Consider the following 20,005-nt stretch of genomic DNA (forward strand, 5'->3'; position numbering starts at 1 on the left):
GCAGGGACTTTGGCTGTCGTATTTACTGCTGTAGTCCCGTGTCCAGCCCAGGGCCTACCCCCTGCAGGCACTCACAGTATTGTTGAAGGAATGAGAGAATAAGTAACTGAATGAATGAATTAGAAAATCACTGCTGTTGGCGTTTTAGGTTTGATGGTTCTGTATCCCCAGAGACCATGCCTCCTACTTCTAGAATGAATCCTGGAGATGACACTTGCTTGATACATGTTTGTTGAATGGTGGATGGATGTCTCCCGTAGCATTTAGCACTTGGAGGTGGTGGTGAGGACCATGCAAGAGGGGTCTAGTATCTACTTGGTAACTGAGTGAAACTGAGATAGACAAAGGAAAGCTAGACCTGAGCTTACCAAGGCTGTTCAGGGGTTGATCGCTGTCGGGATCCTGTAATTGAAGGAAAAACAGTGAGTTGAGTGAGGGAACCTCTCAGGCTGGGGCTAAGAGCCCAGGAAAGGGCTCTTATCTGCATTCCCTTCTCACTGCTGAGTCTAAGGTGGGGGGCTCTATGATATCTAAATAATTGGTTTAAAATATAAAATTCAGTTATTCATCTAAATGACCTGGTACAACAGGTTTACTAATTGTAGCAGCTAGTTAGCAATTGAAAAACAGCTGGCTGCTGGGCTGTTGTGTGTATTGCTGAGTTTCTTAAGATGGTTCTGCTCTCCTGTCTGTTTTTGTCAATTATTCGCCTACTTTGATAGATATTGTAGTTCTGTAAAAACTTGAACGGGCACTTCACCAAAGGGGATACTTCCATGGCCAGTTAAGTGCCAAAAGATGCTTGATGTCATCACTCATCAGGCCAATGTAAATTCAGACCACAATGAGCTATCTCTGCAGAGACACCAGAATGGTTAAAATTTAAAAGCCTGACAATACTAAGTGCTGTTGAGGATGTGGGACAACTGGAAATCTCAGACACTGCTGCTAAGAGTGTAAATTAGTACAAATATTTTGGAAAAAGGTTTGGCTGAATCTACTAAAGCTAAACATCTGACTATTCTATGATTCTTTGTGGTTTTTTTGTTGTTGTTTTTTTTAATTTGGCTGCACCAGGTCTTAGTTGAGGCACGTGGGATCTTTGTTGTCACGTGCGGGATCTGTGTTGCGGCATGCGGGATCCTTTAGTTGTGGCATGTGGGATCTAGTTCTCTGACCAGGGATCGAACCCGGTCCCCCTGCATTGGGAGCTCGGAGTCTTAACCACTGGACCACCAGGGAAGTCTCAGTATTCTATGATTCTATGACCAGGAATTAGGGCCAAGAGAAATGAGTACATCTGTCCAGGAAAACACCTGTACATGAATCTTCATACTAGCTTCATCCATAATAGCTAAAAATTGGAAAAACCCCAAAGTCAATCACTGACGGAATAAATTGTGGTGTATTCATATAATGGAATATAATTCAGCAATAGACAAGAATAAACTAGTGTGAAATGCAATGACACATGGACGAATCTCAGAGACATAATAATGAAAAAAAGAAACTAGACACAGAAGAGTATTATTTCATATATATGATTAAAAGGTAAAGTTAATCCATGGTGATAGAAGTCAGGATAGTGATTATACTGGGGGTTATTTGAAGGAGCACAATGGAGCCTTCTGGAATGTTGGAAAACTAGATCTTGATCTAGGTGTTGGTTACATGGGGGTATACGTGTGTAAAAATTCATTGAGTGGTATACTTTAGATTTGAGTACTTTACTGAACATATGTTATACCTAATAGAACAAACAGACAAAAACAAAAAACTACCAGGACACTAAGGTATTTCTGTGAGTGTAGTCTTAGGTCATCGTGAATACACATACACAAATGCACACAAGGCTCTGTTCTTCCACTCATTTGCACCACTACACGTGCACTCAGCATACACACAGCCACATAGGGGCACACACAGGAGCCCGCACACAAAGGCTCTCATGCAAAGTACTTGCACCCTTTCCTGCAAGGCAGAGCTTAGGGAAGGGTGCTGCCTAAGTTCCTGCCCTCCTGCCTCCCATGAACTCTCTTTCTTTCCTTTCCTCGTCTGGCATAGGACCTGGAGTCCCTGGGCTGGGCGAGGCCAGGCTCTGCTGGGGCTGAGTTGGAATTCGAGCTGTGCCTCCTATTAACTGGGAGCCTTTGGGCAAGATACTTAACCTCTCTGAGCTTCAGGTTTCCCCTCCCCTCGGTAGAGTGGGGAAAATTACACCTAATTCAAAGTGCTCCTGTGAGGATGAGATGCCATATCTGGTGGAAAGTGCCTGGTTCACAGAGAGAACTCTCTTCCTGGCCCTTCTGTCCTGTGCCCCCGGGCATTTGGCACAGAGCTCTATTCTAGCACTCTCGCGTCGGGTGGTCTCTATTTCTTATTGCCTTTGTGCCTTCAGTGCTTTGCATCCGGCTTGTACCTAGTAAAGGCCCAGTAAATGACTGCTACACTGAACTGAACTCGGGGCTCTGCACTGTAGTTCCTTCCGGGCCATCTCTCCTCCACCATCACCAGGGCCTGGATAGGGAACTACTTCCAGGATGAAGATGAGAACGATTCTGGAGAGTCTGTTGCGGTGGCTACAGAGCCAGGTGATAATCTTACCAATAGTAATCTGTACACAATTGGCGCATAGCAGTTTACAAAGCCCTTTTGTCTAACTCAGTCAGATACAAATGTGAAAAGAATTGACACGTCTGATAACCAGAGTGGGTAGCATTCAATAGTTAAGTCTCAAACAAATATTTTAGAGTGTCTATGTTGTACCAGGCACTGCTCTGGGAGCCGTGGATTCAAAGACAAACGAGAAATAATTACAGCAAGGATGGGAGAAGTGCCCAAACAAGACAGGTGAGGCCCTGCCCTCAAGATACTGTATCCTGGGGTGGGGGAGTCAGGGAGATAGTAGGAGAGGCCAGGTCGTCAACAGATAAACCCAGAGAGTGATGGGTGCTATGCAGAGAGTAACATGGGTGATGGGAGACAGCGCCTGGCTGGATGCTTAAAATGGGAGGTCTAGGGAAGGGGTCAGGTTAGGGAGGGCCTCTGGCCTGAGACTTAAATGACAGGAAGTAGCCAGGCAGGCAGAAACAAGCTTGGTGTTGGAGGAACAGAATGGAGATCGGTGTGGCTATAGCAAGGCGGGATGAATAGACGGGCGGTGGGAAGATTCAACTCTGCTTCGAAGATAAAGACAATAGGCCTCACCCATAGATTGGATGCTTGTGGGTTTTTAGTGATCAAGCAAGAGGGTATTTGCTGAGGTGTGGAAGGCTACAGGAGGGGCAGGTTGGAGGGGTATCAAGGACGTCCAATTAGTGGCCAATCCCCTGTCAGTTCATTCTTTCTCACGGAATCTGCCTGCACATACATGTCTGCACTGGTTGAAGTAGGTAGGGTAAGTCTCTTTGTTTAGTTTTCAGCAAATATTGACTGTTCGCCTTTGATGGGTCTGGAACTGTGCTAGAAGCTGAGAGACAGAGGGAACAAAAGAGGCTTTCCGTCTGTATTTTCTGGGGCCTTGGATTCCTCATCTCTGAACTGAAGTGATCCTAGTACCCCTGGCTAATACGTTTTCAATCGCTATCAGTTGAGTAGTGGTTATTAAACAGAAAAAACAATCCATACCTTTTTGAAAACAAAAGAGAATGAGGAAAAAACCCTGCAAGATAGAATGATAGAGGCTGCGAATATCTTGGTCATTACTGCACCCCTGCTGTCTCCTACAATACCTGGCACATAGTGGGTATTTAATAAGTCTTTGCTGAATGAAAAAATTAAGGAAAAGATTGCAGTTTCAGGGTTCAATCCCAGGCCAGCCTTGAAGACGCTGACTGAGGTAATTCACACAATGAAATATAATGCTGCAGTCAAAACACATGAACTGTGGTGCCACAAAGTAATCTGAACGGCGTGAGCGATTTCATATTAAAGGAAAAATTAAGTCCCAGAAGAGTTCATCTAACACAGAATCTTTTTTATTACAAAAAAGCAAAGAAATGGTGAACATGGAATTCAGGATGATTCTAGCACCATCTCTGGCCTATTGAAGGCATACAATCAAGATTTGTTGAACTGATAAACAAAAAGGACTCGCCCACCTACTTCAGCAAGGGGATCTCCTGGTTAGATGTAGGTTATTGTTAAATTCTAGCTTTTGTTTTGGGTGGTGGGTTTATGGAGGCTTATTACGTTGCTGAAACTGTGTAACTAGGTGGTGAGTTATAGGGAGCCCTGCATGGACCAATAGTGAAAAATGCCATAAATCAATGATTATGATTTATCCAGGGCCGTGCACCTGAGGGTCAAAGAGAAAATAAAAATGCAGCCGCCTGGTTCTGCTGAGGGGTTTGAGGCTCAAACTGCCATCCTCCTGCTGCTTTGTTCTCTTATGCTGCCTGACTTCTTCCATTTAGTGGCCCACTGGTCGGCTTTTCTTTTTTTGTTTTGCGGTACGCGGGCCTCTCACTGTCGTGGCCTCTCCCGTTACGGAGCACCGGCTCCGGACGCGCAGGCTCAGCGGCCATGGCTCACAGGCCCAGCCACTCCGTGGCACGTGGGATCTTCCCGGACCGGGGCACGAACTCGTGTCCTCTGCATCGGCAGGCGGACTATTAACCACTGCGCCACCAGGGAAGCCCTTTGGCTTTTCTTGAAGCCTCTCTGACAAACGTCTCCAGCACAGAGATCAGAGATGAGGAGTTGCTAAAATTCTGGGGAGGGGAGCTGCTGAAAGTCAAGGGCATCGGGGATAATGCGTAGGGAGTTGGGTGTGTTTTAGGCCTACGAGTGGCAGCTGAGTAACATCAATGCCAGTGACTTTGCTGAGCAGGATAAAGATGGGGAACCTTTCAGTCTTTCAGTCCAGAATCAATCCTGAGCTGCGGGAAGGAGGGAGGGAGGCTGAGAGATGTGGCTACCAGGTAAGGTTCTGCGATCTGACCCACCCCCAACACTGTGGTGGGTCCTTTCCGGATCACAGTGTGCAAGGCTGAAAGGGTCTCTGGAGTAGAGAGAAAACCAGCCAGACAGGGGAAATGTTTTGCCCTGTAGTTGATGGAGGGAAGAGGGCTGAGAGGCCGACAAAGACCAGCTGTGCCTCCTTCTGCTTTGTTGGAGGTCTCTCTGTTTATCCCCAGCTTGAACTCAGCCCCTGGCCACAACTGCCACAGCCTAGGCCGCACCCCAGGGCACGCAGAGGTGTTGGCCTTCTCCTTTCGGTCGGGGCCACTGGCTGGGTCAGGCCCGTCTGCTCTGTTGATTCAGTTTGCGTCAGAGCCCTGACTCATGGGGCCAGCCCCACTGGTGCCCGACCCAGGGCTCATCCAGGAATGAGGCACCTACTGTCTGGAGTCAAATGAAAGGGCGAGAATACCTGGGGCCCCAGAGCCCAGGATGGCCCGAGCTGGACGAGGTGGGAGGTGGGGTGCGTGGGTGGAAGTTAGTTAGTTGAAAAACACCCACCCATTTTCTGATTCACTCAGAGAATCTTCTTTCCCTGTTTCGCAGTTGGCCACTGATAGCAGAAAGACATTAATCCAAAATCCAAATGTGGAGGCAGAAAAATTAATTCTGCAGTTGGCTACTGTTATATGTCTTTCATGAATGCTGTGAGGATTAAATACTCTCACAACAACCCCGAGAAATTATCCCCACTTTACACAAGAGAAGACCAAGACTCCTATAGATTGAGTGGTCTCCATGGCCCCAGAGCAAGTAAGTAACAGATCCAGCCCTTGGGGCCAGCCTTCTGGACTTGGTGGACAGTTGTTTTCATTTCCCCACTGTTTCAGGAACCTATCTGGTCGGCATCAGCTGGTACTGGGTCCTTCTGATTCTCTGCTCCCCTGCAATGAAATCTAGTTGCATATAATTAGCATGCAGTCAACATGCAGAAATTACCCCCAGCATCTTCCCAGTCCTTCCTCAGTCTGAAGGCAAACCCAACTCTGCTTGGTTCCTGAATCTGCTAAATCGTCCATGAACAAGGGTAAGAAGACCTTCCTCCCAGAGTATTGAGGAAAGGGCCTACTGCACTGCTTGGCACCTAGTAGGGGCTTTATTGATATTAGTACCCCTTCTTCCCTCTCTTCCATTAGCTTTGCACCTTTCTCACCTGCTTCTCCTTCCTTTATTTACCAATTACCCTCAGCCCCTGCTGTTTTATTATTTATTTATTTATAAATTTATTTTATTTTATTTATTTATTTTTGGCTGCTTTGAGTCTTCATTGCTGCGAGCGGGCTTTCTCTAGCTGCAGCGAGCGGGGGCTACTCTTCATTGCAGTGCGCGGGCTTCTCATTGTGGTGGCTTCTCTTGCTGTGGAGCACGGGCTCTAGGTGTGTGGGCTTCAGTAGTTGTGGCTCGCGGGCTCTAGAGCGCAGACCCAGTAGTTGTGGTGCACGGGCTTAGTTGCTCCGCGGCATGTGAGATCTTCCCGGACCAGGGCTCGAACTCACATCCCCTGTGTTGGCAGGTGGATTCTTAACCACTGCACCACCAGGGAAGCCCAGCCCCTGCTGTTTAGATCCCGAGAAACTCCTGGTTGGGTTTAGCTCAGCTCCAAATCACAGATGAATATCTCAACTGTTTTCCTTCCAGCTCAGAGATGATGAATCAAACATAAAGCAGCTCTTGTTTTTAAATGGGGGTGAGGATTAAGTGTACTGCAGAGAAGACAAAGACCCAGCCGGGGGAGTATGAGTCCTCATCTTGCCCTGTCTTCTCACGTGCTGGGTGGCCTTGGGCATGCTCCTCAACCTCTCTGTGCCTCAAGTTCCCTTTGGGTAATTGGGAACTCTCAGAGATGATGAAGCAGATAAGAGGTTACTAACCACACAATGAAATGGGTACCACCAGGCTAATAATGAGGCAATGAAGAGGCAAATGCTCACAGAGGCCAAAGGAACAGAAAACCTGCCCAGCTGCTTTGTCTGCTTCCTTTGCCAAGCACCCTGCCCCTGGGGCCTTATTTCTCTCTTCTGCTCCACAATGCTGACTCTGCATTCCTTATTCCGGAAAGAAGTTGGTAGGGGCAGAGCTGGGATGATTGGGGTGTAGAAGAAGGGAGAAAAGCAGGGGCCTACAGAAAGGGGCTTTCTGGTCCTGATCTGGCCTGTGGCAGCTTCAGGCTCCCATGGGGTCTAAAGCCCTGGCTTCCCATGGTCTCTCTGGGAAAACCTAGAGCAGGGATGCTGCTGTTGCTAGGTGATGGGATATACAGGACCTCTGTGGCTCTGGCAGGTGGCAGCTAGGTTGCTAAGGCTGGTGACATAGCAGGGAGGAAAACCCCAGGGAAGGGGTGGGGAAAGATCTCTGGGTGAGCCAGGGGACCCAGAGGCTGCTTCCAGTCAGCTTGCAGAGTGGGGCTCAGCCTTCAGCTGCCTCAGGTGCTCAGGGGCTGCTCTGAGGGACCTCACACTGTTCTGACCCGTGTACCTACATCCCACCCCCAACCTGACGGCAAGCTGCTATGTCCTCTCCATCTGCAGGCTGATGCCTTTGCCAGGTTGGAGCAAGTACTCTCTCTTGGGTGCCTCAGCTATGACAGGTAAGGTGATGAGAGGGGACGTGAAGTGAGGGCTGGCGGATCACGAGTCAAGAGAGGAGGGTGTGAGTTTCCTGAGACAAGCCTGGCTGTGATGCAGTAGCCCTGAGTGCGTGGAAGGCTCTCAGAGATGACAAATCATGCTGGCGTTCAAGGGCCTTCTGAATTGTTAGCCTGTCTCCAGGCAGATCCCCCCAGTCCGGGCCACGCGCAGGTGGGTATCCAAGCCCTGGCACGGAGGAGCCTCTGGAAACATCCTCACTCAATCTGCCTTGTGCTGAGTTGTCCTATCGGCAGCACGTTTTCCTTTGGACCCACCTCAGCCTCGGCTGCTGCATTAGAAACCATTTTGCCTTGTTCTAAGCCAAAACGAGGCAAAATGGTTTTGCCTTGTGCTAAGCCACATAGGTGCTGACCTGTTGGCAATTTGAGCTGAGTACCTTGGCCCTGTCCCAGCGTGTAATGGCTCTGGGGCAGGGCCTGGGGCGGAAGGGAGGTGTCAGGTGGCCTTCGTTATCCTGCCGACAGCCTGCTGTTCAGCTGCTGTCATTTAAGAACCTGCTTCTGTATATTCAGGCACAGCCCTCAACTCCAGGTAGGGCCAGGGGAGAGGGCGAGGATGGAACAATTCCTGTCCTACAATGGGGAAACTGAGACACAGAGGCGTTGTGCTAGCTCTCCCCAGGTCACATGGCAAGATGTTGTAAAGGGCAGGAGTGAGGTATTAGTACATGCCTGTTGGGTTGAGGCAAACTGAAGGAAGCCCTGGTTCCCCAATGCAGAGCCCTTGTCTCTAGGTGATGCTGCTGTTACCTGTCGCTCCTACGTATCCCACCTGAGGGCCATCCTTGGGTCTCTTGCAGCCTCTCTGAGTTCTCTCAACAATTCTACTTTATTCAGTTTTCTTTCTGCCCCAGGACAGTGTGTCCATCCAGCCCACCTTCCCTTCCCTGCAGGATCTGATGGGAAGGAAGGTGCCCCCGGTTTTGCACACCTGAATGCAACGACTGCGCAATGGCTGAAGGGGACAGAAAAGCCATCAGGAGTCAGGACACCTAGACTGACTGGGACCCTTAGGGGGTTTGCCTTTGGGAAGAGTTGATGGATCTTAAAGCTTGGCAGGGTTCTCTAAACCTTGCAATTTATCTGAACTAGGGAACGGCCATCTGTGATGCAGCCTGAGGTTTGTGAAAGAACCCCACAAAGTTTACATTGCCTTTGAAAAATCATACTCCCCTTTGCTTGTCCTGAATTGTCCTTTAAACTTTAACCGGGAGAGGAATCACGGGGAGGAAAGAAGGACTTGGTATTATAAAGTCTGACTCTTCTGTTTATCTGTGGAGCTATTTTTTTTTTAGCTATTATTTACCTTAGGTAAATCATTTAACATCTCCTGGACCCAGGTAAATCATTTAACATCTCCTGGACCCAGTTTTCTCCTTTGGGACTTCGGTGTGATAAAACTATGATAAAACCAGACGGCGATAAAGGTTCTGTCAGGTGCTTTACCTGCTAGTTACGATGCACCTTTTCAAGCCTACAGGAAACCCATCTGGTCCTCTCATGACTGTACAGACTTGCTCATGGTCTCCCTCGGTTGGTGTTTGTGGTCTGAGGGGTCTCAGATGCTCTGGTCAGAGGGGGCTTCTGTACCTGCTTCTGTACCCCCTGTGCGCTGAGTCAGGAGCACTGGCCTGAAGCCAGCTCTTCCCCTTACCAGCTATGTGGTCCTGGGCATGTTACTTAATTTTTTTGAGTCTCAGTTTCCTCCTCTGTAAGACGGGGAGAATATGATCTATTTCACAGGGTTGTTGGTGAGGGTTAACAGGGATGATGCACGTGGTTCGGTGCTTTGACATGCAGAGGAGTTTAGCATGTGAAAGTTCATCCCCTCTCATACCCCAGAGGCTTGGGGCGCAGGATCCCCCACAGCGCTGGAGGAGGCTCTGCGGGTGGGTCTGCACAGGGCTGGACCAGAGCATTCTCTTTTGTTCCGGTTGCTGCCAGAGAACCAGCCGCTAGTGGGCCGGTTTGGCAGCTGCAGCAAAGGACTGCCACCTCCTGGCCAAAGTCTGTAGTGATTTCGGTATCTCTGCCTGTGAACTCGGAACTCGAGATCCTGTAAATAGTGCCTCAGGGCTGCTTCCGTGACTGCTCTGCATCTATTACTTTGTAGTTGTAGAACCCGAAGCTCCTTTGCCACTTTCCTGCCCGCTCACATAACTCTGGGAACACCTGGTGAAGTTTTTCCGCGCTGGGCTGCAAATTGCCAGGGGAGGCTGTGTTTTATACTGGATGGAGCACGAGCCTCAGGCACGTTACTTAACCCCTGGGAGCCTCAATTTTGTGTGCGTGTGAGAGAGAGAGAGAGGCAGAGACAGAGAGACAGAATGTCAATGTCTTCCTCTTAATGAGACCAAAGTATGTACCGCATATAGCGCATGGCCTGTTACATAGTAGGAATGCAATAAATATTAATAATAAAACAGCAACAGTAATCATACTTTGTCCATTCAGTAAGGCACTGTTCTGGGACTGGATATACAGCAGTGAACCAGTAGGCAAAGTCCTCGTGTCCATGGAGTACACGTTGTATTATCTTAATTAATAACAGTATCAATACAGAGCCTAGCAAGTGCTTGACATAATAGATACTAAAAGGTCGTTAATTATTAATGAGAAAGAGCCTAGTAGAGGGCCTAGCATATGTGTAGTAGGAACCAAGCAAATGGTAGCTATTTTGTGGTTTCATTAGGTCAAGGGCTCTGACTTCAGGAAAGGAATTGAAGGACTAGGGTGCCGAGAGTGACCAGAGCAGTTAGGGGACCCGAAGTGATGTCACGTGACATGTGTGATCTCTCTATGAACAAAGGGTGGGGGATGCAAGCCAGAGAAGTGAAGATTCAGGGTATTACAAGTGTGGTCCTTTGAAATGTGTGGGGCCATCTCAAGGTGAAGGCGAAAAGGATACTGAGGATGAGTGGGGGAAATTACAGAAAGATGGCTTTCTCTTGGCAAGGGGAGGATTGTTTTAAGCCACAGAAGAGCTGTGAGTAGAAGCTGGATCGTGAAGGAAATTTCCACAGTAGACAAAGGCAAGGCCAGACAAGGGCTCTATGGCATCCTGGGGGGATTTGGTGGAGCCCCCAGAGGTTGCCGTAGTGTTGGGAGGGAGAGAGGGCAGGAGTGGCTGGGGGTCACAGTCCTTTCAAACACTGCAGCTCTGGTTTTCTCTGTTTTCCACATGGGGTTCTACATTAGATTTCAGGGCCAAAGGGCTCTGAGGCTGAACCAGATTTTGGGGAACCACTTATCTGGACGACCTCCTTTCTTTAGGGCCTGTGATTCTGAAGAGCTTGCTGTTAACTACGGGTGAGACTAGTCCTAGGCCTGATTTACTCATAACATTCTCTCTTTAAATCAATTTTCTATCCATAGTGATCTCATGGTAACTTGAGCCTTTTTTTCTCCTAAGCAGCATCAGGCATGAAACTTTTTCTTGGTCTTCTTGAAAGTCTAAGTTAATTATGTCCACTGGTTTCCTGTGTCCATGTGTTTTTTCCTCCTTAGTGACCTTTAGTAGATGAGCGAGAGATGCAGTGTCCTTGCGGAAATGACGTTGTCTTTCTTCCACTTGAGTGCACTGGCTGATGCAGTCTTCCCTAAATGCATACTTTATCATAAAATCTATCAGCTTCTAGATAGGAAAGTGGGGTCCCTTGGTCCTTTCTAGCTTAAGTTCTTGTTCTAGTTCAAGTCCGGGTCTTATGGGTCCACATCTTAGAGGAGACGGAGGGCGTGAAGGAAAAGCAGGGCACTTAATCCCCAAATCCCAGAGCTTAGAGTCCAATCCTGATTCCTGTTGGCTGAGTCACTCGAGCCCTTTGAGTCTCGGTCCCCTCATCTGTACAAGGAGGATCACTGTATCTCAGAGAGTTGTGGGTAAGATTCAGGATGTGAAGGTGCTTCTCAAACCACAGAATGCTGTGTTTGGGTGGAGGTGAGACATGGCTGCTGTTGTTATTATTCTCTTTTAGCGCATCGGTGATTCCTCCTCACCAGGGTAGGTCCTCCCGACAGCCTGACAGAACCCTGCTCTCTGAGGAGCGGAGGTGTGATCATGAGTGAAGTCCCAGTGTCAGGGTGGGAATGGGATGACGGTGAAGTGGGGTGACCTCAGCTAAGTTGCCCCCTTTCTGTTTCACATCCATGGGTGAACGAGCGCCCTGCTCTGCCTGGGGTGGGGGGAAGTAGTCTCCCCTGCCTCTCTTCCATCCATGGAGCATATGGAACCGAGGGCTACGATTTTGGGTACTTTTCTCTCACTTTCCCACTGTTTCTAGCCAGCGCATAGCATATGCTCAGGAAACACACGCTGAATGAATGCATGCATACTATAAAGGAAGAAATTAAGACTGCAGGAAATGCCTAAAGCATCAGACACGTCAGCAGGCAGAGCCCGGCCAGACGGATATGCAGAACATTTTGTGACGGAAGACACTGCTGCCATCCCTGGACGGGTGCCCATCCCCGAACGGGTGCCAACTCAGTCTCTCGCCCTCTTCCTCAAGTATTTCTTTCACCTGCTACCCTGTGAGAGTTTCCGCTTGCATGCGGATTATGCCAGGAAGCTGGAAGCTGCTCTGGGAGGGTGGGGTGGGGGAGAGGTGTCCCGGTTCTGAGTCTTGTTTACGAATTTCTCTACTGCAATCCTGACAGTCAGAGCTGCGGGCTGCGAGGTGGAGTTAAGCACGTCACAGGGGGATTGCCGTGTTGGTTCTGCTCCGACTCTCTCTCTTTCCCATCGCTGGGGTTTCCAGGTGGGCTCAGGCCTCACCTCAGCCCTGTCTGGGATGCAAGCAGCTTGGTAACAGCTCCAGTAGCATCTGGTACCTTTTTCAATCAGACTTGGCTAATCTTGTTTTCAGTGTCAGAACCGCTCATTATAGGGGTTCCAGTCTTTGGTCATTTATTTGTCCTTCATTCACAAATGTTTATCGAGTGCCTATTCCGTGCCAGGCCCTGTGCTAGGTTTGGGGCTAAAAAGATGGAAAAGACACAGACCCTCCTCTAGAAGCTCATAGTCTTGTGGCAACAGGTTTATAAGAGAATGTGACAGATGAATGCATTTCAGGTTTTGGGGAATCACTGTCTGGGGGAATCATTGCTTGGGCATTTGAGGTGCTTTACAGAGGCAGATGTTCTCATCTGATCAAGAAGGAAGGCTGAGGGGAGGAGAGCTGCCTGGGAAATCTGAGAGGCCCGCCAAGAGGTTCAGCCCCGAGAGCATTTGTTTCCTGCTGTCCTGCGTTAGTTCTGGGGCTTCGGAAAGTTTGGGCAGAGTTCCTGAGCCCTGTTTTTGGTTGCTTCCATTTTTCCTCTCTGCCCTGGACTAGTCTCTCCGCACTTCCCATGTTCAGCTCCTCAGATTTTCTTAGTCCTCGTCAAGGGCACAGGCTGGGAGTGAAGGGCGTTTGCTGCAGATGACCACTGGGGTCCCAACTGCACAAAGGGGAGGTGGAGAGGGCGAGGGAGAGCCCGGGGGCATGGACCAGGCCCAACTTCTAAACCACTTCTCCGTGCCAGTAGCCAGGTACAGAACTCCACCCCAAGGGTAGGAGTGAAGAGCCCTGGGGGACGGAAGAGGGCCTGGGGATGTACGTCCACATTCTCGGGAGCTGGTCCCTCTGCCTGACACGGCCCGTCTCCTCCCATCCCAGCTCCTATGCAGCCCTCGGCCTCTGCTGACCTCCAGCAAGGCCCACGCCCTGATCTGGCTCTGACAGCTCCCCACGTGTTTCATCACAGCCTGTGAGTCAGTTGTTAGTGAAACAGGAGTTGGTGTGATTGTTTGATAATCCTCTACCCCTCCCCACCCTCCACTGCCTCTAGACGCTGAGTGAGCGCAGGGGTCTGCTTTCTCTCACCAGCAAGTCCAGTGGGAGCACAGAGGAGGCATGCTGCCCATTTCTTGGGATGAATGAGTGGAGCTGGACGCCTGCTGCCCTGCCTGGGCGGGGTCAAGGGTGGGCTGGGCCAGATTCTGGGGGTGACTCAGCCCAAGGCGTGAGCCCCTGGCAGCTGCTGGGACTCCACCCTGGCCCAGCCCCCCTGTGCTGCAGAGCGCAGTGGGGACCCTTAACCTGAGCTCCGTGCAGAGCCTTGTACGACCACCCCGCGGGGCCCAGACCTCAGCTGTGCCCCCTGCGCCTGTTGCTCCAGCCACAGCACCCTCCCCCTCGTCCCCCACGGCCGTACTTTCTTGCTGTTCGCATGCGCTTCCCTCTGCCTGGAGAGAGCCTGCTCACCCTTCAAGGTCTAGTGCAAGTACTCTCTCTTCTGGGACAACTCCCTGACCACCCCCAGAGAGAATTTACTGCCTCCTCCGGGGGTACCTTGCACCACCTCTGGCACTGGATTTGTCACACTCCTTTCGGATCTTTTGCTTAAGGAGCTGTCCTTCCTCTGGATTTCGAGCACCTCCAGGGCAGGACCTAGGCATGTACCCTCTTGTCCTCCTTCCAGCCGTCTGGAGGCTGGCCAATAGCAGGGGCTGATTAAATGGTGGTTGGAGGGATGGAGCTACTTTGGGGCTCACATCAGGTAGGGAGGGGGCCTGGAGAACAGGAGGGGGCCTAGCCCTTCTTTGCCTGTCTTGCCCTCTTGGGTCTTTCGACTGCCCAGCTCTTCTGTCTGCGAGCCAGGAAGGTGCCACCAGGGCTGAGTGGGCTCCTGGACTCGGCCTCTCTTGGAGGTGGACCCCACCCATGCTCCCGGACCCCTGCTGACCTGCCACATTCCTGAGCCCCAGCCAAGCCCAGCAACCCACTGGGTTTGTACCAGCTGGCAAGTCAAGGAGGAGAGGGTGGGGGGGACCTGCTTCTTCCAGGGTGGCCCAAGGTTTGGGCTGACCTCAGGTGTTGAACACTCTGGTGGTCCGTGGTGTGTTGGGGCCTCCTGGGTAGTAGTGAGTTAAGGTCAGGATGGCTAGTCCCAGCGTCCCAGGCTTCCCTCCAGAGCTCAGCTGTGGGTATCAGATATCAAGGGACACATTCCCCTTGAGGGGAGATGGGGCTCAGACCTCTGCCCAGGGCCCTCCCCAGCTCCTGTCTCACGGGTGTACCTGGTTGAATAGGTTTGAAGGAGGACCGTCATGAAGACACAGCTACCAGTGTAGGACTCTGTCTAGGGAGCGGCCCGAGGGTGTGGGAGGAAGCAGGGAGGGGAAGGAGAAGGGAGGGCTGGGAGCTACAGTTGTCTGGGCCTCATTACAGGGAAATAAGAGGATTATCAGGTACGGGTGGTTTAATGGTTAGCTTAGGGGCCAGAAGCTCCCTGGGTCCCATCCTGGGTCGTGGGTAAATCTGCTGCCTTGCCTCTGGGGTCCCTCCTCCCCAGCTTGCCCACTTGCCACCATGCACTCATACAGTAGCACCCGGCTCCTTCTCCGGGCAGTGGAGGGTCAGTGCTGGCCACGCCGCCCACCTGCCGTTCCCTGGAGTGGATTTTTCTTTAGTCATAAATGCTGACATCTGTACGGGGCTCCCTGGTTTACAGAGGCTATTCACATATACCACTAGCCCATTTAATCTTTCCACTAACCCTGTGTCTGTGCCTAGGGGGTCACGTGGATAATGTTTCTGTTTTACAGAGGGAGACGGTGAGTCTCAGAGGAAAGTTTGAAGACTGACAAGCTCATAAGGGAGCTGGCCATGTGACCTTTTGACTCTATGGCTAGTGCCCCAGCCATCTGCCCCCCAGATTGCCCCCTTCCATGTTGCTCCAAGTGCCACCAAGAAGCCGCTGACATTCAGGCGGGCTGGCACTGCTTCCTCTTCCCTCCTGAGAGCCCTGGCAGGATGGAGCTTCTCTGCAAACAGGCTGGGCTTCTAGGGACGGGACATAGACGGCTGGTGCTTCAATCCTGGCTGAACTGCAGAGGAAAGCAGGCGAACCCCTTCCCCTTTCTGACCCCAGCTCCCCAAGCCCTGGGGCTAGAGCATCGCCAGACTGTTCAGGGGAGTGTCACAGAAAGTGCTCGGGAGTCAGGAGACCGTCACCTGAGGGGCCCAGCAGGTCACCCCCTTCTCTCCCGGACCTAATGCTCCCCCTTCCCTTCCCTGCCTTTCCTCCCCTTTCATCTTCACTTTGCTTGTTGGCAACTGCAGCATCCCGGCCAACAATCAGAGAAGGAAGTTTCCCTGGTTTCCACCTCCTCCCCTTCCTGTCCTCAGCCGTCCTCCCTGAAAGGTGGGATTGATTCTCTTTGCCCCCAAGACAGTGGAGAAGCTCTCGCTGTTCAGAGGAGGAGAGAAAGAGCCAAAAGGAGGGGCAAGTAGATCGCCACGGCACCCCAGATTGTTCTGAAGCAGTGCTCCTCTGTTTTTCTTTAAAAAGAAAAGGAGTCAGTTTTCCCAGAGAGGTAGCAGAGGGCCACCATTGTGTCAGAGCAGACCCTTGCCTTGGAAAAGTGGCTCCAGTCTCCAGCCAACAGACCAGGAGACCTTGGGCAAGAGAGTAGGCAGGATGGCACTGGCTTGGCGCTGGTGCAACGGCTGTTGGCGAGGAGGGCGGGTGGGGACTGACACCTATAATGGGCTGGAGTGTGGGGCGAGTCAGGTGTGACTTCTTTTTTTAACCCGGAAGGTGTTGCAAAATTCTCAGCTGCCCGAAGGGCCCTTTATGGGGAGACCCTCCCTCCACCAGTTTTTGGAGCAGAGGCCTTCACACTCACCATGTTGGCTCTGCGACCTTCCCGAATTCTCTACAGCCCGGAGCTGAGTGACGTCGGCAAGTCAGGAGGAGGGCCTCCCGGGATCGGGCCCTGGCGGCCAGCAGGTCAGTGATCCCTGGCAGCATTGGCTGGAGGAGGCCTAAGTGCAGGGCAGGCTTTGGTCCCTAGCGTCCAGCATCTCTCCCCGCCTCGAGGAGCTGGCCGTGTGCCTCCCACCGCTGTCTTCCAGGAGTGATTTGGAGACTATGGGGCAGGTCAATTAAAGCAGCCCTGCGGGTGAAGTTGCCAAACTGGAATGATTATGTGTCTTATAATCCGACACTCGTCTTAGGGGCTGGAACAATACCTGGAGTCATTCTTCGGCCTTTGGCCTCAGAACAGGTGACACACCTAGATGTTGTAAAAGCCTTCCTGGCTGAATGGCTTCCACCCAACCGGGTGTTGGCTGTCTGTGATGTCAGAAGGCCCTCTCTCTCTCTCTCTCATCTCTTCTAGCTGCAGGTGTTTTGTTTGGGGTTCTCACTGTGTGGGTGTTTTGTTTGGAGTTGTGGGGAGGTGGTGGAGGAGTTTGGGGAGTGGGCTGACAGAATTTACTGCTCGGTGGAACTGGATTGTTGCCATGAGTGGGGCAACAGGATTGGGAAGTCCGTGAAGAACAGGTTTCCCTACCTTTCCCTGGACCTTGGAGTGAAGCTGTCCTGCGTAGGTTCATATACGGAGTACCAGCCAACATCCCTTTTGGAGCGTTTTTTGCCCCTGCCTCACCAGTTATTACTATTTTGAATATCACCCAGCAGGGTCACTGCGGATTCACATCCTGCTGTATCCTGAGGTCTGGAGCCACCTGCTTGGCCAGGGGGTGTGCAAGGAGACACCTTGGAACCACAGAACCACAGAACCACAGAACTGGAAGGGATTTGGACAGCTATCTTCTCCCATCCCCTTTGTGGGTCAGGAAACTAAATTCCCACAAAAGGGATGTCCAAGATCACACAGTAAATTAGTGTCGGTTTCTGAACAAGTCTAGATTTTCTTCCATGTCTCAGCCTTGACCCTCCCCAGAGACCAGCCCAGGTTAGACTCTTGTATTGGCCCATCCATTGATAACATGCTTGTATGTTTCATCTCTTTAATTCTCACCATAACCCCATGAGGAATATTTTGCTCCCATTTGACAGTTGAGGAAATCATAACTCGTGGAGATGAAGTGACTGGCCCCCAAATCACACTGGGTTTTTGGCAGAGCTGGGGCTTGAGCCCGGTTCAGGGCTGAATGCAACGCATGTGTCTGAAAGCCCTGGGTGATGGTCTGGGGAGATATGGTGCATGCAAGACACCGGTGACCTCTGGGCAGAAGGAGGAATATTGGCTCGATTTAACTGTTTACTGGCCTGATCTTGGCTCCTCCATCAGGTGTGGCCTTGGACTCATCTCTGAGCAGCAGAGATCTGAGCTGGTCTGGGGGGTCTCTTGGGCCCACCATCCTTCCCCACTCTAGGGTGATGGCCTTCAGAATTGGAAGTTTTGGGCCAGGTCAAGTGCCCGTGATCTCAGAACAGGTGACTTCAAGGGACAGGCTGCGAAGACCCAGGCAGGCATGTCCCTCTTAAGGAGGACCCAGCAGTCGGGCAGTGGGAGGCCAGGGGGCCACCCTGAACCAGGCTTTCCCTGACCTTGCTTCCTCTATGTACCCGGCTAAGCATCAGTCCCCAGGCTTGCATCTCCTTGCTGGGTGGTCAGGTGATGAACCAGGAAAGAGGTAGCTGCGTGGCCAAGAATGCTGCTGGGCGAGGCTTGCTGGAGGGATGATTACTCAGCCCTCCTGTCTCCAGCTAGGGCCCAGGCTCCCAAGTGGGCCTGGGAGCTTGAAGAGAGGCCTGGGAAGGAGACAGGTGGGCAGGACGAGGCAGGGTCCTTGTGGGGAGGAGGTTGCACGGTGTACAGGTGGAGGCTCAGAGGCCTGGAGAGAGCAGAGGGCCCGTCCTCCCGGGTGCTGGGGGGACCAGCTGGCTGGATGCTCCCAGCCCCCTGCCCCCATTCATCCAGAGGCAGCTTTAACTCCCCCTCAGCTCCTTCCTGTCCCATCTCTGATGGCTCTTTCTCTTTTCCAACCATCTCTTTGAGTCTCCTCCTTTTTTCTCCCTCCTTTCTTTCCTTTTGCTCCTGTCTTATCTCTTTCTCTCTTTGTCCGACAGTTTTTCCTCTCTCTTCTTCCTGTTGCTCTCATTTCCAGCACGTGGGTCAAGGTCAGAGGCATTTTTGCCATGCAGCTAATGTAGCCTCAGCTGCAGAGCCCCTCCCTGCACGGCACCTCCAAGGCTGGGAGTGGTCCCGGTGATGTGTTCACATAGTCATACTGTTTTGTAAATTTTGCAGCATTGTTTTGTGGGTATGTTTTTCTCAAAGAGGGTCCCTCAAAATGTATCAGCTTGAGGCCTCACACAACCTGGCTCTCCCTCGGTGAGCAGCATGGGCTCCGGTCGCCTGGGCACTAATCCCAACCACTGATTGTGTGACTGTGGGCATCTTACTTAATCTTCCCGAGTTTCACATTCCTCATCTGTAAAGTGGTGATAATAGGACTGACCTTATAAGGCTGTTACAGGATTAAATGAGATGTCCATGTCTGGTACCTAAAGGGGATTTCCTGAATGGAGCTATTATCCCTATTCATTTCACAAAATGTGTATTTATGGAGCTCTTGCTAGAGCCAGGCACTGGGGATTAGGAGATAAAAAACACAGCCCTGCACGTGCACACCTCATAGTCTACAGGAGGGGATATGACACATCCATAAATCATTCTAAGTTAATAAGATGTTCCAGTAGAGTTAAAAAGAAAACTCTTTGGGAGTTTAGAGGGTTTTTCATCTTTCACTGCCCTCTTCCCCTCCCTCCCTCCCTCCCTCCCTCCCCTCCTTCCCCCTTCCCTCATTTCACCTCCAGGACATTTTTACCTAGATATGTAATTATAGGACAGTTTGATCTTCACATCAGCATCCGTCCATCTACATCTGCCTGCCCATCCGTCCCTCCATCCATCCATCCATCCATCTGCCCATCCATCTGCCCATCCGTTCATCCATCCATCCATCTGCCCATCCATCCATCTGCCCATCCATCCATCCGCCCATCCAACCATCCATCCAACAAATATTTTCTATGGTGCTAAAGGCACTGTGATGTTAGACCCTGTGGTTGGAGAAGGGCCTGCCCGGGGACTGCACTCCCCCTATTACAGCAGCACTCCCCCTATTACCTTCTGAGGGCAGCAAGTCCTCTAGATCGACCTACTGAGTTGGAATCTGCATTACAAGATCCCTGGGTGATTCAGATGTACCTTTAAGTTTGTGAAATGCTGGTCTAGATCTCTTTCTGTGCTGGGTAGAGGGTAGAGGCTGTTACTTCTGGAGTGAGCTGAACTCAGAGACTGGAGCTTGGCATCCATGAATCCTTTGGGTTCCTTCCAGCCAGCAGAGTCTATGATTCTTTCCTCTGAGCCCAAATAATTTGAGATAAGTTTCAGCGACAGACCCTTTTGTTCTAGCCTCTCCCAGGAAATTAAGTGAGAAAGGGCGCAGCCCATGGGCAGGTGCTGGCGACAGCTCTCGTCACCCAAGCCAAACAGCTCTGAAATGCGGCAGGTAGGGAATGCAGCGCCTGTGCTATGGGGACAGCAAGGGGCACCTCGGCTCTCTGTGAGGGATGCAAGTGTGGCCCTCTGTT

At 51.2% G+C, this 20,005-nt stretch overlaps 1 protein-coding gene across 2 annotated transcripts in view; it reads right to left on the reverse strand.

Moving 5' to 3' along the window:
• TMPRSS4 (transmembrane serine protease 4) overlaps positions 1-16,518 on the reverse strand; it is a 37,355-nt gene extending 20,837 nt beyond the window's left edge. Inside the window, exons 1-2 of one of the 2 annotated variants that reach the window (XM_065881650.1) lie at positions 16,281-16,518; positions 369-402 (exon numbers count right to left, since the gene is read on the reverse strand). In XM_065881650.1, coding sequence (XP_065737722.1) covers positions 369-402; positions 16,281-16,283 — 37 coding nt within the window. In that variant the 5' untranslated portion in view covers positions 16,284-16,518. The remainder of the gene's footprint in view (positions 1-368; positions 403-16,280) is intronic. The other variant, XM_065881649.1, reaches the window with a different exon arrangement.
• Between the last annotated feature and the right edge of the window lie 3,487 nt (positions 16,519-20,005).

Source organism: Phocoena phocoena, chromosome 8 (genome assembly GCF_963924675.1).
Source record: "Phocoena phocoena chromosome 8, mPhoPho1.1, whole genome shotgun sequence".
Taxonomy (NCBI): Eukaryota; Metazoa; Chordata; class Mammalia; order Artiodactyla; family Phocoenidae; genus Phocoena; species Phocoena phocoena.